Source organism: Dunckerocampus dactyliophorus, chromosome 8 (assembly GCF_027744805.1).
Source record: "Dunckerocampus dactyliophorus isolate RoL2022-P2 chromosome 8, RoL_Ddac_1.1, whole genome shotgun sequence".
NCBI classification, from domain to species: domain Eukaryota; kingdom Metazoa; phylum Chordata; class Actinopteri; order Syngnathiformes; family Syngnathidae; genus Dunckerocampus; species Dunckerocampus dactyliophorus.
Genome location: NC_072826.1, coordinates 4,487,290 through 4,498,951, shown reverse-complemented (window position 1 = coordinate 4,498,951; position 11,662 = coordinate 4,487,290). Strand labels below are relative to the sequence as shown.

The following is an 11,662-nucleotide window of genomic DNA, read 5'->3' as shown; positions in this document are numbered from 1 at the left end:
TTTAAAAGAAAATGTTAATGTTAAGCTTTTTTTTCTGTCCTCTAGCTGTGCAGGTGTCTTCAGCAGACAACAACGTGACAAACATGTTGTCGGAGGTGTGTGTGTGTGTGTTTGTGTGGTCGGGGGTTTTCCCACGAGTGACGTCAAAGTTTCTCCCATGCTTTCATGCAGAGTTTCATGATCTTAGTGAAATATCTGGAAAGTCATTTAACATTCTAATATCAGAATAATGAACATTATCTATTTAGCAAAGTAATTTACCGGACGTCAGCAAAATGCTACATTACATCCTTATTTACTGTATTTTAGCTCAACACGTGTTCAGTCACCTTCTAGTGAAACCCAGGAAGTCAACAGTATTAACATTTTCTTTTTTTTACTCCTAAAAAAGATTAAAACAACCACAAAGTGCCACAATAACAGCTGTGTGCTGTGTCATTTTCAGTGAATAGTAAAGCTGTCCTGCTACTTTCTTCAGTATTGTTCCCTTCAGAAGATATACTGTAAAACAAATTCTGTGAAATGTCAAGGGTGTGTACCCACTTACGTATGTTAAGAGCTCATCTTCTTCTAAAACACACACAAAATGTTTAAAAATGACTTTTTATAGTAGTAGTATTCTGCACACACAAAAACAATCTAAAAGCAATGAAGGACGCTAGCGGTATTTCAATGGATTGCAAATGATAACTACATTAACTGTCTCTTTTGTCAAGCTCAGATATTTATTTCATCATGCATAAATGGTGCAGCAAGCAGTCGGTTGCATGTTTAATGTGTCTTTTCGTTCTACTTGTCAGACACGGTGGAAGCCACTGGGCTTCAAAGAAATATGCTTGTGGGGTTTGGCTTCTGAGAAGTAGTGTAGCGTGTGTAAAGTACACCAACCTCACTGACACAACACCATGCCTGTTTTTTTTTATTTTTTTATTATTATTTTTTTTTTTACCAACAATACAATACAGTTACTTGTGATTTCAGTGAGTCTATAATGTATATCTTGGGACTACAGTGTCCCATGATCATGCTGTTAAGTTCCACTTTTATAGAAGGCAAGACAGATTTATTTTGATTTAAAAATAACCTTCAAAAAACAGCACATACAAAATGCATTTCAAAGTATATATTATGAATTAAGACTAATATTAAGAAGGGATGAGTAAAACTATAGCTAACTTAATATACATATATAAGTTTTCTTGTCTACCTGTGGCAGTATCTTCTCCAAGCTCGGGGCCTTGAGGCCCTGTCAACACAGAAACGTTCCTGGGGTTTTCATATATATAACCTGGCGGTTTGAAAAAAATTGGCGTCCACACTGTGCGGGATTAGTAAATAGTTGCATCGAGACAAGAACGGATGACTGGGTGAAAAGGATGTAATACACAAAGGACACCTGCATGTGGTGCTGTAAACAGACACGCAGATGGAACCTCGTGACACACCAAACTATAGAAGAAAAATAAACACATGCGCATAAGTCCGTCGTCCATCCCCCACGCTCATCAAGACTTACAACAAAGCGGAATTACTTCTACGAGTCTTTTTGGAGAATAAGACAACAAAATAGCAGGAAAATGTCGACTGGGGTGAGTCATGCCAGTCCAAATATTCAAATATTATTTTGGCTTGTCGTCAAACCTCACTTCTGGTCACGTGACGGCAAAAGGTCGCTGAAGTCATCGCTTTCCAAAAGAAGCTTGTCTTCATGGAAACCACAAGCCGGCGTTTTCAGATTTTCCCACTCTGGAAGCTGTTTTCAAAAAACACAGTTTCGGGACACCCAGAACGCCGTTTCCGTGTGGATGAAGCGCTGAGGGTCCTGAGCAAGATCTTAGCTGTTCCCAGTATTGTGCTCTTCTGGGCAGAGATGGCAGATGTTTTTCATGGTATCTGTTGGAGCCATCCACCCAGCTTGGGGGTTACTACCACTGCACCACCGCTAATGTCAGGCTGGTTGGCCAACACCAGTTTGTCCGTCTGGAACCGGAAGTCCCACAGGATCATGGCTTGGCTGTTCACAACTATCGCCAGTGGTGTCTGCCATCTTGATTCTGGGAGTCCACGGATGTTCTGGTACACTATATCTGCTTGTGCCGCTCCATGTATGCCCTCCCTGCCAGCATCTTATGCGTCTTTTCGCTAAAAATGAACAATGCAGACCAGAATTACAAACAATATAGCAAAGTTGATCAATCACATTAGGGAACCTTTAAATATTTTAATATTTAAAGATTTGCTGTCCATGACCCAGCCAGGATGGAATCAAATAATTTCATATGGAAAACTCAACATTTTCCCATCGGACACTCGCATTCAAAATTGAGCCCAGGATGTGTTTATTCATGAATGCACTGGTCATAGTTATTAAATTATTTTATTATTTTGGTCAGGTTGCAGAGAGCTGCCAAGACTCCTCCCACAGCCAACATAAAAACTATGCGCATAAGCAGAGTGCTGTCCATAATGATTTCTCTTCACCCGTCCATAGCAGCTCTGTATATTTTCTTGTGCAATTGGATTTTAGAATACGCTGTGGGCTGTGATATTTTTCAGACTTTGATCAACGGGAGATGCTGCCACATGTGCCGCCCAGGTAACAAATGGTGTTTCATTTGATCTATCTGTATCAGAAGATAATACACAAGGGTCTGACTGATATATTTGGGCTTTAAAGGAACATATCTGACAGAACTCTGCACAGACACACAACAAACTGTCTGTAGCCCATGTCCTGACGGCTTCTTCTCCCAACAATATAACATCTTTAACAAATGTACGCAGTGTCAGCCGTGCCAAGGTGTTCACCAAGGTAAGAACCAAAGGAGAATTTAATTACTGGACTGTTTGGTATGTGTTTATCCAGAATAAAGAATGACAAGAAGATTAAAGCACATTTGACAATCAGAGACAGATAGACCTGCAGGAAGTGGCAGTTAGCTTTATTGTCTATCTACAGAACAAATAGAGATGTGCTCTTCAACTGCAAACGCAAAGTGCGCATGCAGCCCCGGTTTCCTGTGCACTGACGAGGTGTGTTCAGAATGCCAGAAAAATAACTGCGGTGTCGGTGAAAAAGCCATGAAGACAGGTAAATGTTTCCACAAATCAAATCTAAAAAACAAACTAATCTAATGATTGAACATTATCTGCTGCAGGCTTGATGCAGTATGAGTGCAAACCAGCATGTCCTGATCATCAATATTGGGATGTGAAAATGAACATCTGCAGAGCGCGGACACAGTAGAAACATTTTCCTTTTTTCCAAAGCTATGCCAATATGAACCACAGAACGAAAATGCTGACTCTCGGTCTACAGGTGCAGAATGGAAGGACTCGTGGAGCAATTTCCAGGGAATAGAACCCATAACTCAGTCTGCCGTAGACACGGTATGTACATGAAAAGTGATTACAATGCATTTAGTAGTGTACTAAAGTCGCACTCAAGATCAGTCTTGCTCTTCAGACCACTTTGGGAGTTTATTTGTTTGCCTTATTTTTCTCAAGACCTGTAAAGACGAAAACTGTGAGAACAGCAGTTCAATACACCTTATGAAAAGTGCAAAAGGTTTGCCAGAGACCTCTGTGGCGTCACACCGGCTGCTCATAGCATGTGCACGAATACAGTGCACCTTGTTATGCCACAGCAGGGGGCTCCCTCCGCTCTATACTCCTGATAGTAGTGATGTGATAGTAGTCATGTCAAGATATTGATTAGGAAAAATCAACAGTTACAGTTGGTGAAATCCCAATTTGTTACCTCCAGGTGTGCACAAACTAGACTTAAATCTAAATTTAAAAAGTAGATATAAAAAAGTTTGGTTATCGATTCGGTTATCGGTATCATATCGGTCTTGAGAAGCAGAAAGTTATTGATATTGGTTTGAAAAAATATATATTGTGCTCTGTAATGCAGATATCATGTTCTTCCTCATTTCCTTGACAAAATGCCTAATAAATTCCTCTAAAATGCACTTTGGACATGTAACTATGTGTATTAGTCATTCAAAAGATGACAAGTAATTTTAAAAAACAAATATATTTGCTTGGTTTGACTTAAATAAAGGTATACAAAATATAAATAAAATAATAAAATAATCAAATAAATGTAAAAATGACAATGACTTAAATAAAAATGTAAAAATAAATAAAATTAAAAATGACTTAAATAAAGTGTACAAACAAAAACCCAACAAAAAATGTTAAATGACTTACCGGTAAATAAGAGTGAGTCACGACTTCATGACCATTGGAAAATGTGGGTCCCAGGTTGAGACCATTTGAGAACCCCCGCTGTAAGGGGTCCGTGGTCCCAAAACGTTTGATAGCCTGTGATGTAATTATTTTTTTTGATGTTTGCAACAATATGTGTATGTTTCAGTTTACCTCTGACTTGATTCCTCACCAGACAATGACGCCCTTTATGTGACCCTTAGCATGGGATGTGCTTTGCTGTCCCTCATTGTTCTTGTGATCCTGTCTATAGCCTGTATAAACGTGGCAAGGAAATGTAAAACAGGTAAGCTGATAAAAAAACAAGATATGTACTGCAGAATATGGGAAGGTGTTTATGTTTATGTTATCTGTGCTTCAGAGAGAGCCACTGACTCCATGCCAGTAGAACTGGCCAGCCAGCGTGAATATCACCTGTCAGAGGAGGAAAGTAGACTCCAACTCCAGACGGATTCTAACAAGGGCCAACTCCAGGAAATAGTCACCACCTTGTCATAGAAGTCAATAAATGAAAATGTAGTACCTCCAGTGACTGAAATCCTGTTAGTATTGTGTGCTATGCTTGTTTATGTGGGTGCTTTATAACTCACCATCATTCGTATATGACTATCTTGGCCTGTGGCTGACCAAAATGGTTGGTATTTACACATTCCACCTGTCACTCAAGCATCACCAAACCTTGCTATTATTGCCTTCTCTCTGGAAAACAAACGGTATTCATGTTGTGTATTTTGTACAGTGTTTTAATGTGATATTGTGCTTTTTTAAAAATGTATACATTGGCACGTGACAGCTTCATTAGTTTTACTGCAAGGCCTTGATGCTGCCCGTCCTCCATCCTCCAGTAGGGGCGCTGTCTGCCCCACTGCACCAGGCTGGTGATCACATGACCCCTGTCTGCGTCCCACTTGGAAAAGCCCAACTAAACAGCTGACAGGGAGGGAGAGGTGAGAACACCGCACGACTCCAAGATGCTGGCGCTAATAAACCGGCTTCTAGACTGGTTCAAGTCTCTGTTTTGGAAGGAGGAGATGGAGCTGACGCTGGTCGGCCTCCAATACTCCGGAAAAACCACTTTTGTCAACGTGATTGCTGTAAGTGTCATCCGCTAGCTTGCTAGCTACCCGGCTAACATCATTAGCGCTAATGACAATGATGACTAAGTGTTTACTTTTCTCTCACTTTTGCGCGTCAAACACAATATTATCTTTATACCCTGTTGTCGTTTAGTCACTGAAAACACTTGATGATTATTTCAGTGTGCCTGACCAGAGAGCAGTTGAGTGAGTTGTAATGGTTTGCATGCTAAAGCTAAAGCCTGCAAACTTCAGATTAAGGCTGTCATCTGTACCAATATTGTTTACGATAACAAGATGGCTGCACAAGATGCATTTTTTTTTTACTTTAAAACAACATTTCTCCGGCTAGCGTGATACAACAGTGAACTTGCTAACATTGTATAAGAAATGTAACATGTATTATTATACAGATTAAGTGGGTGTTGTGGTCTTTCTTGTGCACACATTAAAACAATACAGACCCTTGATACCAAAACCAAGTGCTGCAGCCTCACAAATGCCATCTAATGTAGGGATGCAGAAGTAAAATTGTCCTTGGTTGTGACCTCTATCCAGTGAAGCTGACATGCATGTACTTGCTGGCAGTTCTGCTCATTTCCCCTGTTGCAACTTCGCAGCAGTTTTTGATGGGGCAATCTGTAGCTGGCCGTGCTGATTTTGTAGCACCAGGACAAGTGTTCAGTTTGATGGCGATCAAAGATGAAGAAAATATAAGCATCACTTGTATTCAGTGAGAGCATCAAAATTCACAACAAATCCAATTTTGAAAAGTGAAGCACTTTTCTGCTGGAAAAGCATCATATTTTCAGAACCTGTTTGTGTCAGGTAAGGTCCACGGCCCATGCCAGCAAGTGCTTTCAGAGTTTTCATGGAGTGGGTGGCTTGCAGTGGGACTTCCTGCAGTCATAAGACCGCATTCATTTCCACTTAGCTTTGTCAGGTGACTCTGTCAAGTCATGTGTGCTGGCTCTGCGTGTGTGCGTGTGTGTGTGTATGTGTGCGTGTGTGTGTGTGTGTGTTTGTGTCTGTAAACAGTAGATGACGTGCTCACAGGTCTACCATAAAAGTTTCCATATGAATGCTGTAGGTCCCAATCCTGTTTTTCTAAATAATACATTGTTTTACCATTTGTATTTATTTTTCTATAATATTCTCATACCCCATTATTAAGTATTATTTGTTTATGCTTTACATGTCAATAATCCAATCACTTTATAAACCCTTTAAGATAGGGGTGTCCAAAGTGCGGCCTGTGGCACATTCTCAAAATATAATTTAACAAGAAAACTAAATAAAAAAATAACAGCAAAAATGGAAAAATCTGCAGTAATTTTACAAGAATAAAGTCAAAATATTAAGAGAGAAAAAGTTGTCATTTCACGAGAAAAGTTTGTCATTTTACAAGGATAATGTAATTTTAGTAGCATAATGTTGAAATGTTAAAGATAAAAGATGTTATTTATTTAAAAGTAATATGAATTTTAGTAGCATAATATTGAAATATAGAAACAATTGTTTTAAATGGCAGAATATTATGAAAAACAAAGCAAAATTCTAATAAAGTTGGAATTTTTGGAAAATTAGCTTGCGGAAAAAGTTTTACAAGAATAAAGTCAAAATATTATAGCAATTAAGTAAATATGAGAAAAAAAAAGCAAGTTTAACTTGGAAAACTAGAAGAAAAAAAAAACATCCCCAGAAATGGGGGTAGGGGGAACCCAGATGTAAATTTACTAGAATACAGTAAAGAGAAAAAAAAGTCAAACAGTTGCAATTTTACCAGAATAAACGCATACGTTTGTGAGGAAAAATAATGGCTTTTTGAAATATTAAAGAAATAATAATATTTTTTAAAGTGGTAATATTATGAGAAACAATATATAGTTGTAATCTTTGGAAAATGAGGTTGGGGGGGGGAAAGTTCTATAGTTTTATTACATGCAAACAAACAGGTGGCGCCAAACGAGCCAGAGCTTTTCTTCCTGTCATACACACACACACACTGCAGTGCCTTGGAGAGATGCAGTCGTCTGGAAGAGTTTAGACACTCTTCCAGACGACGGCGTACATTATTATTGTTCCTTTTCTTTTCTTTTCTTTTCCTTCTCCGTTTCCATGCTTGTGCTGTGTTGGACTTGTCCGCCAGGCTTAAATAATACAAACAAAACACACACACACAAGGGAGGGAGGGGTCATGTAGTGATGAAGGTTTTTAGTTAACAAGAGAGGTGGAGTTATGATGTTTATTTTAAGATAATGGTGATCAATGAAACTGTCCAGCACCTAAGAAATACAATGAATAATTCAAATATGATTTTACTCATTGAAAGCATGATCAAAAAACTCTTTGATTTTGTCTTAAAAATATTCTCTCAAAAACAAGTTTTTGAAAAAGAGGGAGTGATCATATTAAATATCATATATTTGAGTCAACGGTGATATATACGGTCAATCAATCAATCAAGTCCTTCATTTCTAAACTTTATTTGAAATTTTGACACAAAATCTGAAGTGAAATCTCTTGACGTGTCTTTCTTTCAGTCGGGCCATTTCAGTGAAGACATGATCCCTACCGTTGGATTTAACATGAGGAAGGTTACCAAAGGAAACGTCACCATCAAGGTGTTTTTTTGTTTTGTTTTAATCTTCCTGCTTTTGCTATCCAGACATTAGTCTCTTAGATAAAACTTGCAAGTGTGTGGTATTTTATATTTTTTTAATAAGTCGTACCATGGTGCTGTATTTCATTCTGCAGATCTGGGACATTGGCGGTCAGCCACGCTTTCGAAGCATGTGGGAGCGCTACTGTCGGGGGGTTAACGCCATTGTGTAAGTACTCTGGTTATATTTCAGGGCTGTAGTTGACACAATGAATTATACCAGGAGTCGGCAACCTCTAGCATCAAAAGAGCCATTTGGGCCCATTTCCACCAAATTAAAACCTATTTGACCACAAAATTGTAGGTAACGCCACATATATAGTTTCTTTAAGCGCATTGTCATGTTCCTTTTTGGTCTTCCTGGCAGACTGACGAGGCAACACCTGTTGCCACCTGGCAATTAGTTATGTTTCTTAAGCTTTTTCGTAAACCTTCTCCACCGATTTCGTATCAGCATTTGCAATAAAAGTGTTGTAACACATCGACTAGTTCCAGTTCCAGCACCACTCTCCGTGTCGCTTTATTTGCCATTGTTCCGAGGAAGTTGACCAGCATCATGGTTTCTCACCGACTTGACTCACCAGAAAACACTGCCCCCTAGCACTTCGGCAGAGGATTGCACAGCACATTCAACTATGACCCAGAACTTTGAAAGGCCGATGAAGGGACGGCGTAGTGACTACAGAGAAGCATAAGCCAGTTGGAGCCACATCAGAAAGATAAAAGAGCCGCATGTGGCTGTGGAGCCACAATGTTCCTGGGCATAACAATGTTAATAATAATAATAATAATAATAATAATAATAATAATACAATGTTGCTGTAGCTTGGTTAATATACAGGTCACATTGTGTAAACGGAGTGTTGTTGGCACTTTTTGGAGGTTTTTTCAGAAAGCTTTATAGGCAGAATAGGTGTGTCCCATTATGTGCATTCTTAGCTGTCTGCACAGAAAAGAGAATGACGTGTGTTCATGTCTCACATAAGGATTGTGGATGATGGGCAAAATTCCCCTCAAAAAGTGCCCTTTCCCTGTAAACTGAGGTTATTTGCATCACACAAGTCAGCTGCGGTCATGTACTTTGCAACCATGCGTGACGTCATTCATGATGGCATATCGTCGAGCGTTTTGTCTAAACGCCAAAGAAAAAGCGAACCATACATCATGTTTTGCTGCTTGTAGCACTGTGCTGCACTGCTGTGATGTCGTGCCATAATTTGCAATGAAAATGCAAGCCAGATTAGGGCGAACATTTCCACATCGAAGCCTAGAGAGCCGTACTAAACTGTGGCCCCTTTGTGGTGCTCATTTTCAGATACATGGTTGACGCCGCAGATCGAGACAAAGTGGAGGCATCGAGAAATGAGCTTCACAATTTATTAGACAAACCTCAGTTGCAAGGAATTCCCGTGAGTGTCCTTTTCACGTCTGACTGCTTACTTCCTCCAGCAGCATACAGTGTATTCATCATGCATTCTATGTCTGTAGGTTTTGGTGCTTGGAAACAAAAGAGACCTCCCCACGGCTTTAGACGAAAAGCAGCTCATTGAGAAAATGTAAGTATGTTTGTATGACTTGTGAATGTGCTTTGGTGTGCTACCTCTCGCCATACATTTGTTCTGGTCAGAAAATACCTCCACATATTTCCACTTTATTTGAACACTGCAATGAACATTAATCCCTCGTTTATGTCGGTTAATTGGTGGCAGACACGGCCGTGATAAGTGAATTTCCTCAAAGTAGGATTCAATATTGATAATAGAATATTTTTGTAGTTATGGCATAGAAAACCTGTTTACAACTCATACGTTAGCAGTTCCTTTTTTTTTTTCTGGACAGCGTACTTCCTGCGGTGGCTATTGTCTCATCAATGTATTGTAATGGCGGCTTTAAATGGCATTACACTCGTAATACCAAATATGGTAGACATAATAAGCCATTGAAGACGTAAATAAAACTCCTGCCCGTGTTCCCTGTTAATGCCAGGCGGACAGAAAGTGAGTTTTAGCTTGTCATGGGTTATTATGATAGTTATATTATTATTGTGTGAGATGAGTTACAGCTACAATGGCAATCATATCTCACAGTCTAGCCACACCTAGTGGCCAATGTAGAATACTACATTCACAAGTAGATTGTTTCTTTTGCTTTGTATTTGTATTTTAGTTCATTTAGTTAGTTCATTTAGCCATTTTATGCTAATTTAGGCCAAGAATATGTACAATTTTCTTAAATATGCATTTTTTTTTTTTTTTACTAATAGGTCGCATTCAACCACAAAACAGCGATCATTTTAAAATTATTTTTTCAAAAACTGCGATATCGTGAGGGACGACTGTATAGCTAATTAAATGGTGTGAACAATGCAAGACAATGCATTTTAGCATGGGCTCCCTCTGCTATCAACCACTAAGAGTGATTTAGTGGTCTTAATAAAGCCACTGCGCTCATCCAGTGCCATACAACTACTTACTAATGTTGCTTTCATTTCATTTGTGTTCAGAATTTTTTGCTTAAGTGAACATTTTCCTTCATAGGAATCTGGCAAATATTCAGGACAGAGAGATATGCTGCTACTCCATTTCTTGCAAAGAAAAGGACAACATTGGTGAGTTGGAGTTGCATTTAAAGGAAAAGTGGGACTATTCTGCCTATAAAGACTTCTGGAAAAAAACTCCAAAAAGCCCAACAACGCTTTATTTACTTAATGTGACCTGCATATTAAACAAGCTAGAGCGACATTGTTATTATTGTTGTTAACATTGTTACGCCTAAGAACTACGTTACTGGCGTGGTGACACCTCGCCACACCACACTCACAATGCCTATCTTTAGAACGCACACTAAAGAGAAAGACATGCGTGTTCATGTCTCACATAAGGATTGTGGATGATGGCCAAAGTTCCAAAAAAAGTGCACTTTTCCTTTTAATGTTGCTGAGTTCTGTCCTGCAAGCTAGTAATGGGCGGATCGATACGGTGTCGTTCCTCCCAGATATCACTCTTCAGTGGCTGATTCAGCACTCAAAGACGCGGAGGAGCTGAAAACGAGGGAGCGGTGATGTCGATGCCAGCTGTTTGCCATGTAACTGTCATGCCACATCAGACGTGTCCTTAACTCACACACAATGCACTCTTCGCCTTTTTATTTCCCCCCCTCCCCCACCCTGTGATTCACCCACAAACTCTTATGGGAATGCACTACCCAAAATGTCATTCTGATACCAAACCAATGAGATGTCATTGTAAAGTTGTACTATAGCTTTTGAAACTCTGTATGTACTTATGTGGCTTGGGATGCTAAGTCGGGCTAATTATGCATTCTTTAGCAAAGTGTTTTCTTTTTCAGTCAAACTATGTATATTGTTTTAGTTTGTAATTATGCAGCTAAGCAGGTGTGTACAAATACCGAGCTTGTTTGATTTTTTTACAGTACAGCAGTGCACGTATGAATATGTGATTCTATTTAAGGTCTGAATGATCAAAAAGGAAGTAGCCTCCATGATCCTTTGTGCTGCCTCCCATGCTGTGAGAGTGGCAGAATTTAAAGTGCCTTGTGCAATGTCTCTCCTCTCTGAAGCAAAACGCGGCATGCTTGGTGTGCCTATCTGGGACAGGAAAAGACGCCAATCACTTCACTTGATTCAAATAAAGGCTTGCTTTTTATATATGCACTTTTCTTTTCTCATGT

At 39.3% G+C, this 11,662-nt stretch overlaps 2 protein-coding genes across 2 annotated transcripts; both read left to right on the top strand.

Annotated features, from left to right (window-relative positions):
- The first annotated feature begins 9 nt into the window (after window positions 1-9).
- Window positions 10-5,018, top strand: LOC129186068 (tumor necrosis factor receptor superfamily member 3-like). Its single transcript, XM_054783903.1, has 8 exons — window positions 10-95; window positions 2,557-2,596; window positions 2,678-2,812; window positions 2,960-3,091; window positions 3,159-3,243; window positions 3,320-3,390; window positions 4,409-4,519; window positions 4,595-5,018. The coding sequence occupies exons 1-8, from the start codon at window positions 12-14 to the stop codon at window positions 4,729-4,731; spliced, it is 795 nt and encodes a 264-aa protein (XP_054639878.1). The 5' UTR covers window positions 10-11; the 3' UTR covers window positions 4,732-5,018.
- Window positions 5,019-5,068: 50 nt separating this feature from the next.
- On the top strand, window positions 5,069-11,639 carry arl8ba (ADP-ribosylation factor-like 8Ba). The gene is made up of 7 exons (XM_054783905.1): window positions 5,069-5,327; window positions 7,854-7,934; window positions 8,068-8,141; window positions 9,288-9,381; window positions 9,461-9,528; window positions 10,510-10,580; window positions 10,967-11,639. Exons 1-7 carry the CDS (start codon window positions 5,205-5,207, stop codon window positions 11,014-11,016), a joined length of 561 nt encoding a protein of 186 aa, XP_054639880.1. The 5' UTR covers window positions 5,069-5,204; the 3' UTR covers window positions 11,017-11,639.
- The last annotated feature ends 23 nt before the right edge of the window (window positions 11,640-11,662 follow it).